This window comes from Ictalurus furcatus, chromosome 11, assembly GCF_023375685.1.
Source record: "Ictalurus furcatus strain D&B chromosome 11, Billie_1.0, whole genome shotgun sequence".
Taxonomy (NCBI): Eukaryota; Metazoa; Chordata; class Actinopteri; order Siluriformes; family Ictaluridae; genus Ictalurus; species Ictalurus furcatus.
In genome coordinates, this window is record NC_071265.1 from 372,501 (window position 1) to 399,103 (window position 26,603).

Genomic DNA, 26,603 nt, shown 5'->3' on the forward strand with positions numbered 1-26,603 from the left:
GGCGGATATCGCAGGCTTGAGGAAAGTCATCGACGACACTAATGTCAATCGCATGAACCTCGAGAGCGAGCTGGAGGCCTTGAAAGAGGAGCTTCTGTTCCTCAAGAAGAACCATGATGATGTGAGTTATACCTGATCACGCACGGGCAAGATTAGACTAAACACAGTGTAGAGCTCGTTAAAACCTTCACCTGGTGGTTATCCTTGGTATACTTATTTAATTAATATTTATGGAAGGAGTCTCCAGTGTCAGCGCTCGAATATGTTAAAAGTAAAGACGCAACAAGAATAAAATTAGTCCGAGTTTACAGAAAACTAAATTCAGGATTAAATCAGGAATAAATTGGATGTTTTACATTTCGATTAACAGATTATATATATATATATATATATATATATATATATATATATATATATATATATATATATATATAATTTCTTTAATAATTGTTTAATATTTTTGCTGGTGAAACCAAGTTTATAAATTAGTAATCTCTTTACACTCACACACAACAATACTCATGACTTCGGAAAAAAAGTACAAAGAGTAAGATTGAGGTTAGGGGCGGGGTTAGGTTAGGTGTTTAGGTTATGGGCGGGGTTTAGTATTTGTACCTTTTTTATGACTTCATTTGTATAAAATTAAACAAAATCCAGCTACGTTTATTCCAGTTCATACAAATTTCTGATGAGAGCCGATTCTCACATGATTCATTTAATGTACAGATAAATCTTTACTAATGAATTTAGACTCAGAGTCTGCGATGATAAAAGCCACGCCCTTGTCATGCACTGAAATTTATTTCAAAATGAATCTATCCGGGGTTTTTCCCCCCAAAGACACCATTTTCTGTCTTTTTTTCTTCAACAGGAAGTCGCAGATCTGCGTAATCAGATTACGCAGTCTGGCGTTCAGGTGGACGTAGATGCTCCGAAGGGACAAGACCTGTCTCAGGTCATGGAGGAAATGAGAGCTAATTATGAGAAACTGGCGATGAAGAACGCTGAGGAACTCAAAATGTGGCATGAAAACCAGGTGGATTACTGACCACATTCGTTAGCATTTAGCTAACTGAGAAATAGCTAATCTTCTCACCCGCTTGTGTTTAATTGTGAGGAAAAAGGTGTATTTAATTGTGTGTGTGTGTGTGTGTGTGTGTGTAGATAGCGGATGTCCAGGCTCAAGTGTCGCAGAACACAGAAGCGTTGCAGGGAGCTCAGATGGAGACGAACGACCTGAGAAGACAAATTCAGACGCTAGAGATCGAGCTAGCATCGCAGCAAAGCCTGGTAATGCTACACGCTGTTAAAGCAGCGGTTTGTGAAATTTCAAAGTGTTTCTAGACAGTTTTCCTGTAATAATCATATCATATAAAGACATTATATAACAAAACATGGACGTAGATTTGCTTTGAGAAGAGTGGGAGAGGTTCCACCCCAAATTATAGGCGCTTTACATAAGAATTAAATTATTTTAAAAGTGTAGAAATAAATAAATTAATAATAATGAAAAAAAAGATGGGCACAAGTACACAATGTTACAAAAGCGATCCTCATTACAGAACAATTTCCAGCTGCATCCTCTTTCTAACTTTCATTTCTGAGAAGTTCTTATTTCCATGTGTTACATTTTAGTTTGTTTGTAAGTTTCAGGCTTAGTTTTTTTTCTGGCCCTGAAATTAGCTCCGCCCCCAATTGGAACTAAGCGGTCTGTATTTACTTAAACGGAACTCACGAGTCATACATCGTTTCAGCGGAATGGGTGGGGTCAGCGTTTCAACTGTAATTCACCTCACTGGCAGCAGAGGGTGCCAATATTTACAAACTCAACATTTCTGAATTTAAATAAAAAAATGTAAAAACCTCCTGTACAAACGTTCAACTATTATTATTACTATTATTATTATTATTATTACTATTATTACTATTATTATTATTATTATTATTACTACTACTACTATTACTACTACTACTACTATTATTATTATTATTATTATTATTATTATTATTATTATTATCCTCAAAGTGCTTTAAAAACGAATGAAAGTGACTAAAAACAGCATAAGGAATGAATCAGTAAATAGAGAAAATTAAAATAAAAACAGAAATTCTAAGAATACAAAATTAAAGAGTTGATAATGAAGTAACCTTAAAGTAAATAATTAATTAAAATTAAACAGGAATTGTGAGCTGGCTAAATTAGAGAACAGTGACTAAATGTTAAAATGACATTTAATACAAATTAAAATAGAAAATACTACTTTAAAATTATGTTAAACAATTAACTACAATAATAATAATAATAGTAATAATAATAATAATCATAATAATAATAATAATAATAATAATAATAATAATACCCAGTGTTTATTGTCCATTAGAAAGCATCACTGGAGGACACGTTGAGGAACACTGAGCTCCGCTTCAACGTTGAGATGGAGAAATGTAACAGCATCATCATGCAGCTGGAGGCAGAACTGGGGCAGCTCAGGGCAAAGATCACAGAGCAGGGGCAGGAGTACCAGACTCTACTCAACATGAAGATGAAACTCGAGGCAGAAATCGCCACCTACAAAACCCTGCTGGATGGAGAAGATTTAAAGTGAGGACACACACACACACATACACACACATAAACACACACACACATATATACACATACACACATACACACAAACACACACACACACATATACACACATGCCCACATACACACACATACCCACATACACACACACACATACACACATATACACATACACACATACACACACACACACACATACACACACATAAACACACACACACATATATACACATACAAACATACACACAAACGCACACACACACACATATACACACATACCCACATACACACACATACCCCCATACACACATATATACACATACACACATACACACAAACACACACACACACATATACACACATGCCCACATACACACACATACCCACATACACACACACACATACACACATATACACATACACACATACACACACACACACACATACACACACATAAACACACACACACATATATACACATACAAACATACACACAAACGCACACACACACACATATACACACATACCCACATACACACACATACCCCCATACACACATATATACACACACACACACACACATACACACACATATACATACACACACACACATACACACATATACACATACACACAGATATACACACACACACACACACACACACACACACACACACACATACACAATAAAGGATTTGATTATTTACTTTGTGTATATTTCACTCATGCTGTTTCTTCTCTGGTTTCCTCCTCAGACTGCAGGATGCTCTGGATTAACACAGAGAGGAGAAAAGCTGAAAGAGTAAAAACCTCAGTCTCTCACTTCCTAAATCTGACTCTGAGGATTTAATCTTCCACATTTTCAATAAAATGACCACCATTTTCCAGCATGTCTGTGTTTTCTGTAAACTGAAAAAATGAACCAGTGCAGTGTGTATGTGTGTGTTAGTGTGTGTGTGTGTGTGTGTCTGTGCCTGTGTATGTGTGTGTGTGTGTGTGTGTGTGTGTGTGTCTGTGTATGTGTGTGTGTGTGTGTGCATGTGTGTGTTAGTGTGTGTGTGTGTGTGTTAGTGTGTATGTGTGTGTGTGTGTGTGTGTGTGTGTGTGTTTTTTTTATCCATTTAGAGTTATATTTAATGTTCTCACTTATGTTATAGCAGCTGTAATCCGTTGTTCCCTTAGTTCTCTCTTGGAGTTAATAAGAGAAAATAAACTCGTGGTGTGAATGATATTATTCAGGGAGTGATGTCAGATCAACATGGCTGCTCACAGCATCAGCAGTAAACACAAATATTAACTTCACTACAAAGACAGATTCATTGTTAATTCTATAACACACTGGCATTCATTCATACCTGTGAACTGCCACTCGAATACAGCATCACTTCCAGCAAGGGGCGGAGTTAATTTCAGGGTCAGAAAAAAAAACAGAGAACAAACAAAAGCCTGAAACTCGCAGTACCACGTCATGTTTCTTTATTGAAAACAATCGTAAGAACGAATAAAGAAAAGGAGCTCAAAACTGTGCCTCTTCCCCCTGTGTAATATAAACATTTAACAAAAATATTTCACAGGACCTACAGACATAATTATACAATGTACATTTAATAGTCAAAACATATCTAACAGAACATGAAGTGTTTGGGGTTTTTTACAGCTTCATCCATATTTGTGTTTTACAAATAGGAAATCAAACCTCAGTGAGGAAACAAACTGTCCATCTTTAATTAATATTAACTAATGTATTAACTAACGTATTAATCAGGGGCGTTATCCAGGCTGTCAATCATCCGGGGCTGAGCCCAGATTCTTCTCCATCACAAAAATAGAATGTTCACTAAAGGAGATCCGAGTGCAGAACTGTATGTGGTAATTGCAGTCCCACGGCCATCGCAGCATCCGTAGTCCCAGCAACCACAGCGAGAACGTCCAGGTCCAGGTCCAAAACCATGTCATGGTACTTCAGGTGTGTTTCAGTTTCAATCTCTTGACTGGTAAAAATAAATAAATAAATAAATAAATAAATAAAGTAGAAATCAGGGTATATTTCCCCCCTCACACTAACTGACCGAGTGAGCTAGGGTTTGGCAGAATTGAGAGCCAATAAGACGTGAGTGTTTCCACGTATTTTCCTGTAAACGCTGTCTGATTGGTCTCGCCTCCATTCACTGAAGATATAAAATTACAACACTGGCGTCTTCTTTTACTGACGTTCAGTAACATGGTGACAAACCGCTGGAGAAGAGGAGAATTATTCGTGGGCTAAAGAAATAAATGTTCAGGGCTACAGCACCAGGCCAGGTTACGCCCCTCGTATTAACTAACGTAAAGTACTGATTTGCAGCAGCTAGAGACACAGTAACGGGGTGGTGCAGGAGCATACAGGAGCCTCAAACGTGATAGTACCCAGCAAAAGGCCCCAGGTATTAAAATAGGGGTTGCTGAGATGTTCCTGCACATTATTTTAAGATGAACATTTCTGATTATTTAAATGATCAGCCCTCGGGGGCCCTCTCAGTATGCGGGGCCCCAGGTATTTACTTGTCTTGCCTGCCCCATAGGTACGCCTCTGCACATATCAAATGTATGTGATTTGACAAAAAATGTTTTTTAATGGAAGGCTTGTGTAAAAAATTTTTTTAGATCTGGCAACCCTTGTAACTACCAGAGACCCTGTGTTCCCCTGGAGCAGAGCTGGAATGGTTTTAGGTAAAAAAGCGGGTTGTAGGGGGAGGGGCAGCGTGGGGTAGGATGGTGTAGTGTGGGGGTATTGTGGCGTGGGGGCAGGGCTGTGGATGTGTGGATGGTGTCACTGAGAGGGTGAATGAGCTGCAGAAGGAAGAGGACGGCGTGGAACTGAACATTTTGCTATGTTAGTGTGGAGACGCCTGGAAATGAGAAGGTAAGATATCTGTACGTGTGTGTGTGTGTGTGTGTGTGTGTGTGTGTGTGTGTGTGTTTGCATATTTGTGTGTTTATGTTTGTATGTGTCCATTTTATTGCACCCCCACCCCCCTAAATAAAAAGAGACTGTGATGTTTATTATATGTAGAGAGAGCGAGAGAGAGAGAGAGAGAGAGAGAGAGAGAGAGAGAGAGAGAGAGAGAGATGTATAGCGTTGAAAAGAGAGAGAAGTGAGGGATATTAAACAGGTAACAGTGGTTTCTCTTGTGCTTTCGGACATGTGGGCTGTAAAACACGTTAACACACATCACTATCAACTTACACACACACTGAGACAAAGTCCAAGACACAGTTATGGTCATTCATTACATTGTGTGTGTGTGTGTGTGTGTGTGTGTGTGTGTGTGTGTGTGTGCTGCAATACTAAAGCATGTAGCTTGTTAGTGTGGTGTGTGGTGTGTGGTGTGTGTGATGACTTTAACAGCTGAGACATTGTGTTAACATTTAAAACTTTAAAACCTGGAGGGAAGTGATATTGTTTACATTTAACAACAGACTTCTGTCTTTTTGTTTGTTTGTTTGTTTGTTTGTTTGTTTGCTTCTTACACGGTTTCTTACAGTTTACTTTAAATGTCATTTATCATGAGAAAGGAAATCGTTAAATGTGTTAAATGATTTAGAATTCCCTGTACAAGTCCAAAAATACCTTCATTTAACATCGATTAGAATTTCACTGCCCCCCAACCCTAACGCCCCCCTCCCCCCACCCACCCACCGGCAATAACACTGATTACCAGCGATATCTCAGAAATGTGTATTGTGATGTGAATAATTGTGATATTGATATAATATCATCATATCGCTCTGGACAGAATCATGGCTTCGCACATCATTAGTGGCTCTACTGATTAACACACAACATTGCTCATGCTAACGTTAGCAAATCAATCAAAGGAGAATTTTAATGAAAATATTCTTCACTGTGAGCCATGCATTGAGTATGTGAGTGTGTGTGTGTGTGTGTGTGTGTGTGTGTGTGTGTGTGTGTGTGTGTCCAGAGGATGTTCCCTTTGTAAATAGATCCCAGGCTGAATTCCTGACATTCCATAGGCAGCCTTCTTTTGGGGTGGGGGGTGGAGGAGGAGAACAGGAAATACACACAATATACCAACAAATATATATATTATATACACACACCACGTGAACACACATTCACTATATTAAATTTTTTTTCCCAATTAAGACAGAGACCGTTATTCCCCATAAAGCTGTTTGGGGGGGGGGGGGGGGGTGTAAGTGTAAGTATGTAAGTTACAAAATTGGGCCTTAACAGCTTTGAACCGATCACGCCTGATGTGCAAACTATTATGTGCTTCCTGGAGCATACATGCTAAACTAGCAAGCTAGCAATCTCGGCTAACGTCCTGCTCGGCTAATCCGAGGCCCTGATACTGAAATCGCACTCGTGACTAATTTGCATAATCACTCTTCCACTTTCTCATAATTTCCACGTCTCTCTTCCTGCTAGATGTGGTAAAGATGCACTGGTCGTCTGAGTGGGCAGAGCAACACTATGACATCACTTCCACCACGTCACCTCCTGCCCACCCTAAGCCTGTTTCATATCCGCAGCCCAGTCATCCTGCTTTCTCCGGATATTCTGACGATATCAGCGCCCTCAGCGCCTCCACCTTGCTGAAGCGCTATGCTGAGAGGTATTCCTTCACTCCGGTCTACCCGGAGCCCGGCGCTTTCCGAAGAAGTGAACCCGGCCAGGATGCCTGGTCTATGGGCTATAACGCAGATGGGATCGATGGAATAAAAGGTTCTGTAGCGAGTGCAAGTAACCTTTCAGAGCAATTCGGTAATGGGGCCATATCTCAAGATTATACCTCCACCTACAGCGGGTCGCACTTGTACCCTCGACCCACTTACTTGCACCAGCCAGCTTTTGCCTTACCGCCAACCTACCAGACTCCTGCCCCAGTCTATACCTATCCCCCGGGTTTAACTAACCCTAGTTCTCCTTCCCTTCTACCACCTCTGAGCAGTGGCCTCCAACCCACCCACAGCACCCAGGTTCTGAAACGGCCCGAGGAGTTCCAGGAACATAACAAGACTTTTGGATTCGATCTAAACAAAAGCACCAGAGTGTCACCTTATACAGCAAGAGATAACAGTGAGCATCCCATCAGCAATGGCATCCCAAATAGCAGTGCAGATCTTCAGAGCTTCAGGCCAGACAGGATTCTCCCACAGCCAGTTATGAAGGTAGACCTGGTAAGGAAGAGCAGTTATTTACAGCCCTCAGAAACAGCGTCTTATAATGGTGCTGAGCAATACACCTACCCCTAATACACTTACCCTTGATACACCTACCCCCGATACACCTACTCCTGATACACTTACCCCTGATACACTTACCCTTGATACACCTACCCCCGATACACCTACCCCTGATACACTTACCCCTGATACACCTACCCCGATACACCTACCCTTGATACACCTACCCCGATACACCTACCCTTGATACACCTACCCTTGATACACCTACCCCGATACACCTACCCCTGATACACCTACCCCTGAGATGGCCCAAAATATGCAACGTAGTGGAGCGTTCGTAGAGCTTTGGTTTTATCTGCAGATCTTCACTCTCCATTTGAACCTGAATGATGACAAATGTTAGTTGTTAAATTAGATTTTATTTTGATGTTGGGAATTTGTAAGGAATTCATGCTACATATTATATCACATTTTATGATTCCCAGATTACTACTACAAATTGGTGTATCATAATCACAATCTTTTTCCATAGCAGGAATCTTCTTCTTTTTTTCTTTTTTCTTTTTTTTTTAAAAAAAAAGGAATTTTAGTCTTGTTTCAGCACAGTAACATTTTCAGGATTTATTACTAGTGGAACCTGTTTCTAGATCTAGGTCTGTAATAATATCAATATAGTTTCTCACAAATATATTGATATTCACAAACTGGCCCAAGCCCCAGCAGAGTCACTAGTTGTCCCACTGTAATGGTGACGTTGGTTCTAGGAGCCATTTAAGTTCCTGTTTGGCGTACTGAACATTGCTTCTAGGTCATACACAAGCCAGAATCTGTAGGCACATTTCTGTCTCAGGAATCTTTTCAGGAACTCAGGAATTTTAAACGCATTTCTACCACCACAATGTAGAAAGGTTTAAAGGAACTTGTTTACTTTAGGAACATTTCCACCGCAGGAACTTTTTTTTAAAGAATATAGTTATTATTTAGGAATATGTGGTGCATTATCACCAGGGCAACCAGGGCCAATTTGAGCCCTGGGCCGAGTCTTCCATAGAAACAATTGGCATTGGCATAGTGAACATTACTGATAGTTGCTCAACCTTCTTGTATTTAGCTAGCAACTACAAAGACTTGAAGGGTGCAAACACGGCTAGTGATTTTAAGTCACGTTGATGCAACAAAGACAGAACTATTCAAGAAGAACTTCAGTCTCAGAATCTCAGCTTCCTGCATGTTTGCTGTGATTTTGCCAGGCACTGAAGCGTTACACACCTACATCTTGTTATTCTCCCATATCATGAACCCAAAACAAGAACTCATCCAGGAGATTTCTGAATCTCAGAAGGTTCCTAAACCTTGGTGGAAACACAGCCTATATCCGTAGAGCCCTACATTTCCTTTTCCTCAGACCGACTATTGTTTTCTAACCCCCGCTCTGTAAGTAATCAATCAGTGCAGTGAAGCATAAGCCACAGCAAGCACTAATCCCCGAACCAATCAATAAATTCTAGTCACACGGAGGGTGAAGACAGAACGTTAAGGAGGGGAAGAAAACTGATTAGACATTTTAAAGATGAAGTAAATAGTCAGGTATTTATACTCAGGAAAATACTCAGGAATTTAAACCATAAAAGTTTACAAGGCTTTCTTTTTTTTTTTTTTTTTTTTTTTTTTTAAAATATGTGATATTTTAATGGACACTACTTATGTATTCTAGACACAAACTCGCACAAAGAATTACGAGAAATATGCAATTAGTGAATCAGAATGAGAGGAAACTCTGCAAATCGTGAATTATCTCAGGAATGACGAAAAAAACAAACTCGAGGAATGAAAATGTCTTTTTTTTTTTTTACTTTTGTTCATTAATGGTAAAAAAGAAAAAAACGTTGTTCATGCTCAGCTGTACATCATTAACACTTAGCTCATTCAGCTACTCTAAGAGCTAACATATCTGTCCTTCGATTATGTTTACAGTGAACACTTTACCATTCATTAATTGGTAATTTTTGGTATTGAATCAGATGCAGAGACACCGTTACTTATAGATCATAGCTGTTATTAATATTGAATTGTTCAGTGAATTTGATCGTGTTAATCATCTCACAAAGTGTTTTGTATTACACAAAATGGCAGAAAGATACGAAACGTTTTCCTCTTTCTGCGGTTCCATTTTTTATTCCTCAGGAACACAATGTCTTTGTGATGTTTGAAGACACATTAACTTACATCTTTATATCAATTTTGATCAAAAATTAGATTTAATTAGATTTACAAACGGGTCATAAATGCTGTAAGTGTGCTAATTCTTAAGTTTGAAATAATAATTCTTAAGTTTGTGTGGTTGTAGTTTAATAGTTGTAAAAAAAAAAAAAAAAACACTACCTCATGTGCTTGTATGTTAATTTTTTTATTTTTCTTTTTTAAATATAAGGTGTCATTGCAAATGGATTTTTGTGTATTTTTAATTCTGAAAAAGACTACTTCAGGAACCATTCATGCAAAATAAAATCTGTACTGAAAACAATTCACGTGTAGCTTTTTATTTTCCGGTTCACAGAATTCTACATTTAATAATTTAACCTTTAGATAAATATAAGACATTGTATTCTGAATATATTATATTTGGGAATGTGGCAGTGTTCAGAATCAAGTAGGGCTGCAACTAACTATTATTTTCATAATCGATTAGTTGGCCAATAATTTTTTCGATTAATCGGATCGGGGGCAAACTTCCAGCACCATTTTTTCATTTATTTAAAATAAAATCCACAAACTGAGTGTTACAAATATAAACTTAAGACTAAAACTTTACACAACTGTTGTATAAGACTGAAAAGACCAATTATATAAGACTGAAAAGAACCCAGTATACACACACACACCAGAATATATATTATTAATTTAGGACTGTAGTTTCATTCAGTGCTTTTTTTTTTTTTGCATCTATAATTAATTTGACTCTCTGAATTATCCTTTGTTTATTTTATCCATCAATGCGACACTTGAACTTCTCTACCACTCAGGTTTTTGCAAATTATCATTTCATTTGTAAATAAATTTTAAATAAATCCATCAATGAACGATCATCAGCTCATGTGATATTTGTGAATAACCATGTTGATTAATTTTAAAACATCTCATTTGAATGTTTTGATACATTTAACAACAAAAGAAAATATATTATTTAAACATTTTAAAAATTTTCCTATGGACCCCCTGCAATTACACCACTGACCACTAGGGGTCCGTGAAATCATTGCACTAGACGGTGGAGTACATCATGCATAGTGTAAGTGTACAGTACCTCATTTGGGACACAACTTTAGTATTTACTCTCCGAAGCGTATTTTCAGAACAGAAGTAACGTAATGAGTAAATGTACAGCGCGCAGAGCAACTAATCCATAATCGATTATTAACGATTTTATCGATTAGTTGTTGCAGCTCTAGAATCAATCAATCACATTCAAACTCATATTAAATACTAATTAGTGTACACCTGCCATCAATTAAAGTGGCTGATTAACTCCAAATACAGTCCAGCTGTTCCTATAGGATTCTCCTGACATCATCTTATTAACATCCAACTAGAAAAGCCCTGGCCCACAAAGATCTTACAGAGCAGGTCCGGGATCTCATTGTTGAAAAATATCAATCAGGAGAGGGATACAAGAATATTTCCGAGGCATCGGATATACCATGGAACACTGTAAAGACGATCATCAACACGTGGAGAAAATATGATACGACGGTGACACTAAGAGCAGGACGTCCCTCTAAAACTGATGAGAAGATCAGGAGGAACTGATCAGGGAGGCTGCAGAGAGGCCTACAGAAACATGAAAAGATCTGCAGCAATTTCTGGCAAGTACTGGTTGCTCCCGACATGTGAGAACAATCTCCTGAATTCTTCATATCTCTGGGTGATGGGGTAGGGGGGCAAGACGGAAGCATTTTTAACCAAAAAATAAACAATAAATACCTTCAATCTACCAAAACCATGTGGAATACAAATTATTTACAGACCCTAAGGGCCATATTCTGAATTACTTGGTGAATCTGCAGATTTTATCTCGAACCTGGTTGTTTCTTTAGACAAAGCTTTAATTGTTGACAACTTTAATATTCATTTTGATAACCCATTTTGAAGACCCTCTAAGAAAAGTGGTTGTGTCTAGTCTAGATTCAGTAGGGGTCAATCAGAACGTAATAGGACCCACTCATAATGATGGTCACACTCTTGACCTGATACTAACATACGGATTATCTCATCTCCTTTAAATTGTGTTTTGATCGGAATATTTACACCTCGCCACGCTACTGCGTCAAACGTACATTCACGTCAGCTATTGCACCGAGTTTCATCAGTAACCTCCCAGAGATATCAGCTATGACTGGGTTACCGTCTGATCCCATAGAAATTGATCAGGTGACTAAATGCTTACAGTCAACGTTCCGCTACACGCTAGATAAAGTAGCTCCAGGTTCACTTATTCACGCATACTGTTCCAGTGACTTTTAGATCCAAAGCTCCTGAGATCTGTTTCATCTGTTTAGCTCTTCAGAAAATAACCCGAGTCCTGAAGCTCCTGAGTGTCAGCATGCAGTGTGACAGATGTCCTATTATCTACAAACCCCACCTCTGCCCACACACACACACACACACACACACTCACACACACTCACACTCACTCACACTCACTCACACACTCACACACACACACTCAAACTCACTCACACTCACTCACACACACACACACACACACACACACTCACACACACTCACACTCACTCACTCACACTCACTCACACACACTCATTCACACACACACACACACACACACTCTCACACACACTCACACACCTGTACACCTGGACATTCATGCAATTATCTAATCAGCCAATCATGTGGCAGCAGCACAATGCAAAAAAAAAAAAAAAAAGCATGCAGAAACAGCTCAAGAGCTTCAGGTAATGTTCACATCAAACATCAGAATGAAGAAAAAGACTGGTCTCTCTGGCGTGGTTGTTGTGCCTGATGGACTGGTGTGAGGATTTCAGAAACTGCTGATCTCCTGGGATTTTCACACAACAGAGTTTACACACAATGGTGCGAAAAACAGAAAACATCCCGAGAGCGACAGTTCTGTGTGTGGAAACACCTTGTTGATGGGTTAGTCCAGTGGTTTTCAAAGTGGGGGCCACGGCCCCCTTGGGGGCCCCCAGGGGGTGCCCGGGGGGCCTCAACAATTTGGTGTGAAAAATAAATAAATGTATGTTTTCTCTTTCTCACTCTCAGACACACACACACACACACACACACCCACACACACACACACACACACAATCAATTCCTAATGTAATGTAAAGATGTAAGATGTAATTATTAATAAAAAAGGGGGATATATTCAGAAGTCTGTATTTTTAATGTGTTTTAAAGGCATCTTGCAAAAGGGGGGCCTCGGTCAAATGTTAATGCCATTTGGGGGGCCTTGCCCTGGAAAAGTTTGAGAACCACTGGGTTAGTCTATCTCAAGTGGGCCAATGATTGTAAAGTTGGTTGCTTTAGCTATGTATTAGTATTGCAAAACCAGGACGGGCCGAGCCCCTTGGAACAAAATCCGATATAAACATTTTGCACAATCCTGTTCCTTAGATTTAGAACTAAAGTCCAAATATAATCCTCAAGATTGCTCACAGTTCCACTTTTAGGGTCCATTTATAATGGGAAGGGCTTGAGTCTCAGTCTTAATATTTAGGGACCTACTGTAGGTAAGTATAGTGTGTATGCAGAACATTGAGTATCTCTGGTGGGGAAACGGATTCGAACCTGAACTTTCCACAGAAATAAGTCCTCTATAGTAGGATTCTGCTGTAAAAAGTAATCCTGTCCTAGTAAATGTCCCAATAGATTTGTTAATGTTATGTCATGATTTTTAACCTTTAGAGGCTGGATTTATCATTCAAACTTTCAACCTGAGCCGAGAAGATGTTTACTTCATTGAATATCTGTTTATATCCCAAAATCTAACCTGAGATTCACTAGGGTTAGCCTTCTAGTAAAATACAGGAAAAGTAGAAAAGCTACACTGACAAAAGCATTCAAAAACATCTTTTTAACTGACCACGTAAATTTTAACTAACTAGCCAGCTAGCTATTTTATCCAGCTAACAATACGAACTAATCCATAGGATTATAGATCATAGATTATTACAAAATAAATAAATAAATAAATCCTCTGAAAAGTAAATAAGAAACCCATCCTGTATTTAAAGGGGTCAGATCATGATTTTAAACGTTTTTAAATGTTAATTATGTTGTTTATTGGTTGTAAGAGAATGTAATATTTTTTAATGTTCAAAAAATGCATCATTTGTCAAATACTGTACATTATTGAAGTTCCTCTATTCCCAGGCTGCTGAAAACATTACGATTTCACCAAAGCCCCTCCTTACGAAAAGCCCAGAGTGCTCTGATTGGCCAGCTGACCCGTTGTGTTGTGATTGGCCAAACGCCTTGCGTGTGTCTGAAATGTAATGCCCCCTAGCGTTAGCCTTAGCATTAGCCTCCAAGGCTTCTGAAGCAAGAGAAGCAACTGCAATAGCTCCTGTGTGTACATGGATACTCATGCAATATATCTTTGGAAAGCTAAGATTCTTGTGATTGGATTGATATAAACCGTTTCAAGATACAATCACAAGAGCAGCTACGATCAACATCATGGTCAGACCACCAACATACAAGCAAACACTTAGCAAACTTTAGCTAGCACGTTAGTGGAGGTCTACAACTGAGCCACAACACAAAACTCCACATTTGAACAGTCAGTAGCAGACACTTCATAAAATAATCAAACACACTTACAGGTTCTGATTCAGAAGCGCAAGATTGTCCAAGTAAAGTGGGAACCGCCCCATTTTTCAGGAGTAGCCTTTGTGTTTAGCCGTCGTGTGCTCGGCCAGGTTCAGGAAGCGGTCCTGCATAAAATGCGCTGTGTACAAGCAAACGATTAGGTTGTACTGTTCAGGAACAGAGTCATAAATAAACAGTAACTAACAATTCCGTCCGTTTTCGGAAGGATAAACAAAGAGGTTTTGCATTCGCACTGAAACAAATTCACTGAATTCACTGAAGAATATGCCTTCTTTCTTTCTGGCTGCCTTTGGGCGGGATTATGCTGATAGTGCACTCCGTGACGTAGAGAAATTACAGAAGTAATATCAGGACTTGGTAACTCTGCGTTTTGGGCAGGTCTGGAGCAGTCGCTCTGTTAGATAAATCGCTTTGGGGGAAAATATGATTTTGGGGAATTTGCAGAGCTTTATACATGTACAAACAGATACACATTACACTCCCATACAGAAGGAAAACATGAAAAAATCATGTTCTGACCCCTTTAACATAAAGTTGAGTGAGAAAGTTTGCATCTCCCATCGGAGGATTTCATTATAAAGTATTAGCTTCAATGTAATTAGCCATATTTTCTTAGTAGCTTGCAGTGTAGCTAGCTACTTTATTAAATTGTAGATTAGCTAACTAGCGGGAATGTGTGGTTTTTTTTACATTATAATTTAAGACTACTATGCTACCTGGTGCAACCTTTCATTTTTTTTTACTAATCTGTAATCTCCCAACAGTTACGTTTACAAACTAGGCTACAATAGTGCTTATGTACTACAAGTGCAACCTGCTGCAGGTTCTTTCTAAACACCTCAGCATGCTTCACGTGGTCACGACGTTCTTCTGTTTTTCACGAACAATATGACGTAATCGTGGCACAATCTGTTGTCGTGTGGAGTCTTTGCTGGCCGTGTAGCTGTCATTACAATCAGGAGGTGCATCACATCGATTTCACCATCCTCAACCCTCAAGTCATTTAATATTCTCATGTACCATGTGTCCTATTTCTCTTTTACCTTTACTTCATCTCAGACTGAAATAATCTGCCCTTGCTCTTCTTCGGTAACAGCGCCACCTGCAGTACCGGAGGACTCGTACGAGCTGGCCAATGCGTGAAGGTGGTTTCGTCTCAAAACCCTCACAGACTTCGTCTCTGCATTAAGAGTGAAATCTAAAAGAACACACACGGACACGAATAAAAGGACACGAGCACTCGGGCGTAACTGGAAGGCTGCTTTATTGTTTGGAAAAAGGTTTCGTGCTCAAATGAAGACAATCTTTCACTGATTCTCGCTAAATTCAAGCTGTTGTGCAACACACCATCGTCTCTCCAACATCAGTGGCAAGAGATAAGAACAACATTGTCAACCAAGAAGCACTTTCCAATTATTAATCAGCAAATGAGACAAATAGCATCTCAGTCATGCTACAAAGAAAAAAAATTATTATTGATAGAAAAATAAAGAAATGGTCAGAAATGGGCAGAAGCTGAGCACAGAAGGCAGACTGCTGATCTCTCCACAGAGTGAACCATTAGGAGAAAGAGTGTACACTCTGTTCATCTGCCCTACATTATACTACAGCCTCTGAGGATAAAGTCAGGCTGATGCCAGTTAAGGGTTTTTTTTTTGTTGTTTTTTGTTGTTGTTTTTTTTCCATGGACGTCTCAGACATCCTTTATTTTATTTTATTTTTCTCTCAGTGCTCAATAATCTTTTTAAACAAGCTCCACTTGTTTAGAATTTTAACTCAACATCATCTTAAGTTTTTTTTTAATTGAACAAAATCGGCAGCAAAAAGGCACCTGAAATGAACAGAAACAACAAACCGGAGAACGAAAAGCCTGAACTGAACCATTTAAATTGCATTGCTGTGTACCTTAATGAGGAAAGAAGCTATGCTCTAGAGTTCAGCCACGTCTCTCTCTCTCTCTCTCTCTCTCTCTCTCTCTCTCTCTTTCACACACACACACACACACACACACACACACACACAGTTCCAAAAAATCTGCATCAGTAAATAAAGATCTCTAGGGAGAAGAATGTGAGTGTGTGCGTGTGTGTGTGTGTGTGTGTGTGTGTGAGTGAGTGTGCTGTGTGTTGTGTGTGAGTGTGTGTGTGTGTGTGTGTGTGAGTGAGTGTGCTGTGTGTTGTGTGTTTTGTGTGTGTGTGTGTGTGTGTGTGTGTGTGGTGAAGGATGACCTCTTCACGCAGGCACACAGGACATAAAGGTAGAAAATGAGGTGCTGGTAATGCATTCCCCTCCCAAATACAGGCGACATAAGCAGCTAATATTTCACCATGCGCTGAGCATTAGACCCGCCCACACACACACACACACACACACACACACACACACACACATTCACACACGCACAGTGTGTGGGCCAGGCCAGAGTTTTGGTCGTTCAATGAACGTATTGCACAAAAGTAAACATAACGTGAGCGAAGGACAGTCAGTGGCGCGTCCCCTCCACTCCAAGCAGATCAACTCAGTGGAGGCTTAATAATAATAATAATAATAATAATAATAATAATAATAATAATAATGTATATATACATACATATGTATGTGTGCAAAGATATACACACGTACATATACATGTATACATAGATACATATGTTGTATAGCTCTATATATACGCCTTGAATTTATATATAGATTTACATACTGTTTTGCATGTTAATATATTCGTATTAGATTCCCCTCTTTATTAATTGTGAAAAGTGTCTAAAAAAAATCTACTCCTCCTACCAATTAGTTCACAGTCTAACCACGTGAGACCTGGGCGATGAGTGAAGCCATTCTATTCAGGTTATTATTATTATTATTCGTCTTCAGGATTAGATTATTAGCAGTAGTTTTTATGTATTTCCGTATTTACACAAAACTATGCATGCCGTTAAAATAAAATGATATATTACATTATTTATAGACTCCTTAAAAAGTTCATTCTTAACTTTTTCAGCATTTTGTGCCGTTTGCAACATAGCCTGTACTGTACAATAGTTCTTGTTGTTTTTTTTTTGTCGTTGTAAAATTTGTTTTTCGTTTTTTTGTCATAGAATTTCTGTTTTTTTTTATTGAATTTAAATGAATGCATGATTTACAGTCTATCCTGGATGGCTGCACAAGTGCGAATGGTATTACAGGGTTTTGTTTGTTTGTTTGTTTGTTTGTTTGTTCAGTATATGTCCTCGCTGATCACACGTGCAGCGACCGGTCCAAATCAGGGGCTCGGAAACGTGACGTCATTACGCGGCGGCACGATATCACGTGATCTACTTGAGGAACAGGGCTCGAGGTTATGGTCGTGCGCTACCGAATGGACGAAACAGGGGGGTGATCACGAACTGCTCGCAGGTGATGCTCCATCGACACTCTGTCTTCTTTCATTTCAATCGCCTCACAGTGAATTTCCTCCTTTATTATTTATTACTGCGGTTATTGTTGACGTTTCGTTGCTGGAAGCTGCTTCGCGTGGCGAAAAGAGCTCAGCTCTGTCTCCTAACCCTACGCCTCGACTCGTTCTTCTCCGCGAGTCGTTAGCATGATGAATCTGTGTTGTATCCTGAGAAAAACGAGGGAAACTCAACAAGCGTCAGTCGGGAGGGTGGGTGGTTGTGCGACTCCACCCCATCCCTAGACCTTTTTCAACCAAACTACCAAGACAAACCTCTTTGGCTTCCTAATACACTGCCTCTCAGAGTCATATTGCAAAGATGTAGAGTACATTAAAAAAAAAAAAACGTGAACTGGAATAAAAACGGACGTGGGTGTAGACGACGTCGAACTCCGTAAAGTAATCCGATGGAGTTGAGTAACGAGATATTTACTGTTTGAAAATAAATGAATAAAAAATGACTGCCACTTTCCGAATCTTACTCCGGTTGAGGCGCGGAAACGGCGGCGAGTGTAGCGCGTCACACCCGGTGTCGCAGTTCCCTTCTTTCAACCCTACATCTACAGAGCACCGAAACGACAGTGCTGTAGGGAAGGTAAGCAATATTGCTGCATACAAATAAAAGAAGAAGAAGAAAAAAAACACTTTAGGATCTACACACACACACACACACACACACACACAAACACCCTTTGCATTTCTCCATATATATCTCCTGAGCAGCAAAAAAATGGTATGTTCCTCGCCAATGTGTCACATTGCTTTCAGTCGTTTTCAGTTAGTTAGCGGCTCTGAGCAGCTACTCAACCCAAAATCGGTGACGAGTTAAAGGACACATCGTGATTTTGGGGTCAATTCGCTTTCAACATCGTCAGATTAGACTCAATTTAGCCAGTGGACAGCCTTTAATGTACTATCGAGCCACTGTGGCGGTCTGTATTAGTGTTTTGTGGACTATGATTATTCATGCAAGAATTTCTGATCAAAACATGCCATCATGCAAGTCATTTCTATGCACTGAGCAAGCACAATAATTTATTATTCATTTTGAAATGTCGGAAATAGTCGGAGGCTTGTTTTTGCGGTATTTGCCTCCGTTCCTTATCAGTGTGAAAGCCCATGTAGAATAAAGCTCTTTGATGCATAAGTATAAATAAGAAATATATGATGACGTAGTTACTGAGGGTGGCATGGGCAAAATGTCGAATGTCGATTTTCTTTTTCGCTCTCGTTGGTGCTTTGTTGTTCCTCCCTTCTTTTTTTTTTTTTTTTTTTCCTTTTTTTGCCGCTCAAATAACATAAAGACGGTGTAAAGTATATTGTAACGCTGACTAACACAAAGATACGGTTTGAATCAGCCAAGCTCTATGATTTTTGTTCGTCACGCTCCACTGATCTCTGCTCACGCTCACCATCGCTTCTGAGTTCGTCTGAAATGAAATAGTGCAGATTCCTCTGCTGTTCATGTTCGGAAGCTGATTCTTCCACGAGTGTTCATTTCCTTTACGGAAATTTTCATAAACACACAGCATCAGCGCGGGATTCTCCAGATGTGGGGAACAACACGCCATGCTGTGATTATATATATATATTATTTTTTCTCCTTGGTTTCCTCATATAAGCAACGAGTTCCATCCTGAAGTGCAGTGTAGCCCTCTAATACACGATAATCAAGTATCAGTCCTCTTGTGAAAGATCCCTATCTGATTTAGTTTAACTCAAGTTCTGATGCAACAGTGTTACACAGGAAGCTGATTATGTTTGGTTTAACTTTAAAGAGTCAAGCTTTGAAGAAACCCCAGCGCGTTCCATTCCCATTGCATCCGTTCACCTGTGAAGTTTGTAAACAATTTTTTTTTCATCTTGTCCTTTTATTCACGGATCTTTTTAAAATATTGTTTTCTTACTTGCGAATGAAATTAATCTGTACACGTGTGTGTGTGTAGTCTGATTCAGGGTTTCTGCTCGGTTTGCTTGAAATTGCAGTTTAAGTGAATTAATTATCATGACTGTTGTTTTTGCTGTCCGTGTGTTCCACTGCTGCAGCCTTAACACTTGGATTCCCTGACGTCTTTTTGGTTTCGGCCCTTCTCCTTACGGCCCTTTCCCTCGTTGTCGTCATCTTGCTTCTCCTTCTCGGGCTTGGTTACGCTGTCGTACGACGGCAGCGATGCGGTAGAGGGGGTGTCCTCCTTCTTCTCCTGATTTGTCCCTCCGTTTTCCAGCTTGTTGTTGGCCGGCCGGCGTTTGCAGACGAACCCCCGGCGGGTGAGGTGGGCGCGGTACGCCCTCTGGATCACCACGGCCGACACCTCTTCCTGTTTACGGCGTAGCGTGGAGGTGATAGGCTCGTAGGACACTTTGGAAGGGTTCGCCGCCACAAAGCGCTCCTCCATCTGCTGACGCATCATGTCCAGGTCACCGCTGTCGCCCAGGACGCGCTTGGTAAAAGCAAACAGGATGTCCAAGCAGTGGATACGATCACCACTCACCATGGGTAGATCCATTGCAATAAGCTCGATTATATTAGGCTTAGGCACACGTAGAGGATGTTCCAGCGTATCTGCAAAGTCCGGCAGCTTGGCAAAGGTAATAAACTGTGATGCGTCTGGGTCAAACTTCTCCCAGATCTCGTAGAAGGACTCAAAGTCATCCTCACACAACGGATCAGCGCTCTCCTCTGTCGCAACGCTAAAGTTCTCCAGAATAATGGCAATGTACATGTTTACAACAATCAGGAAGGACACGATGATGTACATGACAAAGAAGAAGATTCCTACAGAAGGGTTGCCACAGTCCCCCTTCACTGTGGTTCCTGGGTTCTCCTTGTCAGGGTTGCAATCAGGTGGGTAGTTGAGGATGGGCGCGAGCAAACCGTCCCACCCTGCCGAAGTGGTGATCATGAACAAGATGATCATGCTGTTACCGAACGTCTCAAAGTTGTACATGTCGTCGATGCCGAGCTCCCGCTTCACGTACGCAAAGTTGGACATACCGAATATGGAGAAGATGAACATGACCAAGAAAAGCAACAGGCCGATGTTAAACAGGGCAGGAAGTGACATCATTAAGGCAAACAGTAAGGTCCGGATACCCTTGGCTCCTTTGATTAAACGCAGGATACGACCAATTCGAGCCAGACGGATCACCCTGAACAGAGTAGGTGACACAAAGTACTTCTCGATCAGGTCTGCCAGGAACATACCTGAGATATGAGAAAGAGAAGTCATGGTCAACCAAATGCATTGTCACCGAAAAAAAAAAAACTACTCCACGTTTTACTTTTACAGGAAGAAGATATGCAAAAGGATTCTTATTCCTTTTATGTATCAGGATTATCTTTACTGATTTATGCACTGGAGGAAGAACTTGTTTAAAACCATTGAAAAGGTCAGTGAAGCCAAACCTTTTATTAGCAGTGGGCCATTCCCACTCTTCTGCCGTCTGCTCCACATTGAACAGCTAGTATAAACTTGTCTTAAATACTGCTCTTCACAGCTCCATGGACAAGTAATTAGGACTGAGTATTAATGGCTGTACATGCAGCTACAGCGACCGGAAATAAATCTACATCAACGTCACAGCCGCAAAATCGAGGTCCCTAAAGCAAAAAACTGGGAATGAACTGTACGTGTCACTCGAGCCGAGACCTCAGTCACTTCACACGTCTGTGAGACGGACATGGACATGAGATGGGCGTGTTTCACTTACTGGTAGGAAAAAGGGCAACGGTGCACTTAGATTTGAATCTGATTATGAGAAGGTGAATGTAGATCTCTGGTGATTTTTTGAAAGATATGAACTGTTTAGTATTTAATCATTAATGGAATAAACCTAGTTGGATAACTACCTAGTTATGTCATAGCCCCTGAGAACCCCAAATCCAAGAATCCCCCACTGACAGCCACACCCCCTCTCAGCCATGTCCCTGTCAGCCACACCCCCTCTCAGCAATGTCCCTCTAAGCCACACCCCCTCTCAGCCATGTCCCTCTCAGCCAAGCCAACAAAACTCCTTGTCTCCATAGTTTCCTTTATTAATGTCCCTCAGTGTGTAACTCACACTGCTAAGTCTTGTTTGTTCTTGAGTCCTCATCACTAATCATGTTTTGTCTTTAATGTTCTGCCTGAATTTTTTGTATGAGTAAGACAGCAGGAAGCAGAAAGTCAAAATTAAGCATGTAAAAATCAGGTTTTTTTCCTGGTCATTGTAGTTATCTTCAGCCGTCCATGATTAACGTCCAAAATTTAAAAGGAAAAGACATTAGTTGCCTTTATCATTTTGCATAACTACTGATTGACAGATCTCCACCCAGCACTAGCCCCGTGTTCTGTGGATCTGTACTCCACCTCCTACTTGATTCTACTCACCCACAATAGACAGAATCACCACCACACAGTCAAAGATGTTCCAGCCGTTGGTGAAGTAGTAATGTCGTAGTGCAAAGAGCTTCAGTACAAACTCGCCAGTGAAAACCACGATGAAGACGAAGTTGACCCAGTACAGAATGTTCTCTGTCTCTTCCGACTGGTCATCTGTTTCCACCATCATCGTGACCATGTTGAGACAGATGAGTATCATGATGGAGATGTCGAAGGCCTGCTGCGTGACGAAGTCAAACACCATCCCCTGGATTTGGTTCTGAAAGACAAATGGAAAGGAAGATGGAGAACATGAACATCAACATAAACACAAACATATAAACATAAACATCAAGCTTTTTTGTTGCTGCGCTGTGGCTCATGTCTGCTTATTTTCATACCTGTGGTCTGGGGATGGGCTTCTGCGGTTTCTTCGAGCCCAGTTTCTTCATGGCATTATAGTACTTCTTCTGTTCTTCTGTCATGAAGATATCCTGACCTCCAAAGTATAGGGACAAAATAACACTGGTTACAACCTGACAAACTCCCAGTATAGCAACATGAAGTGCTTCTGTTCAAACACACTCAACTCTGTGTACGTGAAAGAACCCTCAATGGCTTTGGACCAACTACATCTCAGTGGAACGTATGACAGAATAACTGAATGGTACCTGAACACAGAAGTCTGAAACTAGCTCGCTAGCAAAAGCTAATGTGATGGACAGAAGTATGGGTGTTATGACGGTGCTAATCGAGCCTCGTCATGTAGTTTTTAAAACACATTACACAATTGATAGATCCTTCAGAACGGTTTAGAAGGACACCTTCAGGGGTAATTTAAGAGAAGGACTTTTTAAAATAACGAGGGAAAATGTTGTTAAATATTGTAACGAAACAAAGAGAACACTCATCTTTTTCTTCTGCTGGTTGAAGTTGTCGATGATGACACCAATAAACAGATTCAGTGTGAAGAATGAGCCGAAGATGATGAAGATGACGAAATAGATGTACATGTAGAGATTATCTTCATACTTCGGTTGATCTTCAACCTAAAAACGATCAGAGCGGACATTCACCTGTTCACTGACGCACATTTTAATCCCCAAATAAAACACAAAATCATCGAAAAGTGTATTTAAGAGAAAAAAAAATAAAACCAATGAAATTTCACTGCTTATGTTTACGTACAGATATTTTCACCAGTGTGTATGAATTCATTCTGATGGCAGAATAAAATGTTTACACACACACACACATATCCTGATAATAAAGCTACTCATCACACAGAAACGTTTACATGCTGAATATTTTCCAATTAAACAGATTATTAAAGTGCTCCTGAAATCTACATGGATCTTTCCCCTTAGTGTTACCAATACAGCAATAATCTGAAAAACATACAAAAATAGTTTTGGAGATATTCTCATTTTAATCTTATAGTCGATGCTATTAAAATAATTGTAATTTAACTGTTCATGACTTTAATCATGAGCGTCCAATGAAATGCTCTGTAAACCTATGTCCCGCCCACAGAGGCGGATCCACAATAGCAGCTGCTCACAGTAAACATGGTTCACGCTGTGCATAATATTCCCTTTTCCAACCTCCATTGATTCGTCTTGAAGAGGGTTTGTACGAGGTGGCGATCACGTGACTGCGCGTTTTACCAACACTGATAGAATACGTCACTACCTGAGGAAGATGGAGAACTCGATTCCGTCTTGATACACTGTCTGGGCTTCTCCGTCCGTAAGGGTCTGTGGAACTCTTCACTGTTCTCTATATTTAGCTAGTTCGCTAAGCAGTTTTCGTTTCGATTGGGCGGGGGTGCGGTGTATCTCGAATGCTACTGACAGTCGTATGAGTCGGTCGAGCGCTTCAACGGAACGCCAGCCTTGCTTCCTTCTTTTCTTTTTTATTTTAAGAAGGAATTATAAACTGATTATTAGACTGCATGTAAACACAGCTACTGTACAGTGTTTATTCAAGTGTTTGTTACACTTACTACAAAACTCTTACAAAACAGCAGATTACCTCTCTGGAATCCACCGCTGCGTACATGATGTCCATCCAACCTTTAAACGTGGCCTAACGGAGCAGAACAACAGAGCAAAGAGGCGTTAAATCTGTTATATATAACATTATATATATATATATACACCTAACCTACATTGTGCTTTATTATGCACTCGCAAACATTGCTTTAATCTTTTAAATATGATTTGTTTGTAAAGAATTCTGAGGGAGGTATTTGGATAGTTAAGGGCAGAGCTGGGAGATACAATGACGTCATATTGATATTGTGATAAATTATGCCACGGTAGACTTTATCACAGGTTTTGTGATCTCTTTCTAACATTTTTTGGTGGTGCCAACATTTACAGTTCAGCCATAGCATTGTTTTATTTTCTCCTGGCAGAAAAGCTGATTCACTCAAACAGGTACATTTCCCATCGTGGTTACTTTAGCTTTGGTAAAAAAAGAAAAGAAAAGGGTAAATTAACAAACAAACAAACAAACAAATAATAATAATAATAATAATAATAATAATAATAATAATTATTATTATTATTATTATTATTATTATTATTATTATTATAGAGAAGCTGCTTATTATTAAGCATCATTACAGTGGAGTTTTGCCTCACTGTTTTTATCCACTGTTACTCACTGAAAAATAAAATAAAAAATTCACACACACACGAAGAAATGTTCTTTTTTTCCTCTCAGGCTGCTGGCCTTTCTTGATACAATGGTAGCACCTCTGCATAATGCTAACGGAGGTCCTAACTCGCACTACAGAAGAAATGTAGTTATATTAGCTTAAATCCTGGAATTTTTCAGCACTGCTGTTTAATAATAAAATAATGAAATAAAACACACCACTTGTAAGAGTGCCAGATATCCAGCACCCACGTTATCAAAGTTGATCTTGACGTTTTTCCAGCGAACGTCATTGTGATTTGAAGACATGAGCGCTTCACACTCCGTCTTGTTGTTGACATCATCGGGCTCGAAATACTCCTTGCTTGTCTCGTTAAAGCAGTAGTAGTACTTTCCAGCGAACAGGTTCACCCCCATAATGCTGAAGATGAGCCAGAAGATCAAACACACCAACAGCACGTTCATGATGGATGGGATGGCACCCACCAGCGCATTCACCACGACCTAGTAACGAGAGAGAGGACATGCGACCGTAAGTACCTGCTACAAAGCGTAGTATCTCCAAACATGATTACATCTATATATCCAAGTGAAGTTTTAAAGGGAACGCAAATAATTTGAGTAACTCACATGTAGAATGAAATAGCGGCTCTTTAGGCTTCTCAAAAACTTTCATTGTAAATCGTCTCTAAAACTGATTAGAGTGGAATTACTCTGGAATTATAGACACCCTTCAAGGAAATGAGCAAACATACAAAAATAAACATTTTCCCACATAAAATACGAGGAACTAAATAATTTACTCAAAAAAAACATTACTTAAAGGCTCTTGTTTTTTTTAAAGATACTAATTCAATTCAACTCCATTTTAATCGAGTCTTTAAACCTTTAAACTAAAGGTTTACCTAAACCTAAACCTTTAAAACCTTAAACGAATCTTTAAACTATTAATTAAAACGATTTAATTGATAGTGCGTTTCACACCTGTCACATCAGCTTTACAGAAATACATCAATTCCAGATGTTAGATATCTAACATTATCCTTATTGTTATTATTTCATTAAGAGCTGCTTAATCCAATCCAACATGGCCGATGCCAACAGGTGCAGAAACCTTTCAGGCTTTTCTGTCTACACAAAACGTCTGACTGAGTAAAAATGTCATCATTAGCTATTCTAGAACTTTTTTAATATGACGTAATGTCAGCGCTGATCTGTTTAATTAGTACGTGCATGCTGAGTGTTACGGTTTGAAATACAGCGGGGTCCGGACATCCGAGAGCTGCGAGCGCTGGTGTTACGAATGATTTTATCGACAACTTGAGTAAAAAGTAGAACCTTTGAACTATTTACATGAATTTCTAACTGAGTTCCTTAGTATTCGCTACGTCCCCTTTTTGTGTTAAAATGGTCAGAATTGTGTGACGTAAACTCATAATCGCGATTATGAGTGCAATATGAACTCTCGTGCAATATGAACTCTCGATTCTGAGAT

The 26,603-nt window shown here is 39.7% G+C and overlaps 3 protein-coding genes across 3 annotated transcripts in view; 2 read left to right on the top strand and 1 right to left on the bottom strand.

The window, feature by feature from the left end:
- Positions 1–3,477, top strand: part of krt18b (keratin 18b) — a 6,510-nt gene extending 3,033 nt beyond the window's left edge. Inside the window, exons 3-7 of the mRNA XM_053636400.1 lie at positions 1–121; positions 872–1,036; positions 1,165–1,290; positions 2,382–2,602; positions 3,343–3,477. The exon at positions 1–121 is cut by the window's left edge and continues 36 nt beyond it. Coding sequence (XP_053492375.1) covers positions 1–121; positions 872–1,036; positions 1,165–1,290; positions 2,382–2,602; positions 3,343–3,364 — 655 coding nt within the window. The 3' untranslated portion in view covers positions 3,365–3,477. The remainder of the gene's footprint in view (positions 122–871; positions 1,037–1,164; positions 1,291–2,381; positions 2,603–3,342) is intronic.
- A 1,845-nt stretch (positions 3,478–5,322) lies between these two features.
- On the top strand, positions 5,323–9,448 carry si:dkey-195m11.8 (fidgetin-like protein 2). The gene is made up of 2 exons (XM_053636427.1): positions 5,323–5,489; positions 7,020–9,448. The coding sequence occupies exon 2, from the start codon at positions 7,031–7,033 to the stop codon at positions 7,844–7,846; it is 816 nt and encodes a 271-aa protein (XP_053492402.1). The 5' UTR covers positions 5,323–5,489; positions 7,020–7,030; the 3' UTR covers positions 7,847–9,448.
- Positions 9,449–17,935: 8,487 nt separating this feature from the next.
- Positions 17,936–26,603, bottom strand: part of scn8ab (sodium channel, voltage gated, type VIII, alpha subunit b) — a 96,807-nt gene continuing 88,139 nt past the window's right edge. Inside the window, exons 22-27 of the mRNA XM_053636436.1 lie at positions 25,328–25,612; positions 24,479–24,532; positions 23,356–23,493; positions 22,846–22,950; positions 22,454–22,724; positions 17,936–21,288 (exon numbers count right to left, since the gene is read on the bottom strand). Of these exons, the coding sequence (XP_053492411.1) occupies positions 20,132–21,288; positions 22,454–22,724; positions 22,846–22,950; positions 23,356–23,493; positions 24,479–24,532; positions 25,328–25,612 (2,010 nt within the window). The 3' untranslated portion in view covers positions 17,936–20,131. The remainder of the gene's footprint in view (positions 21,289–22,453; positions 22,725–22,845; positions 22,951–23,355; positions 23,494–24,478; positions 24,533–25,327; positions 25,613–26,603) is intronic.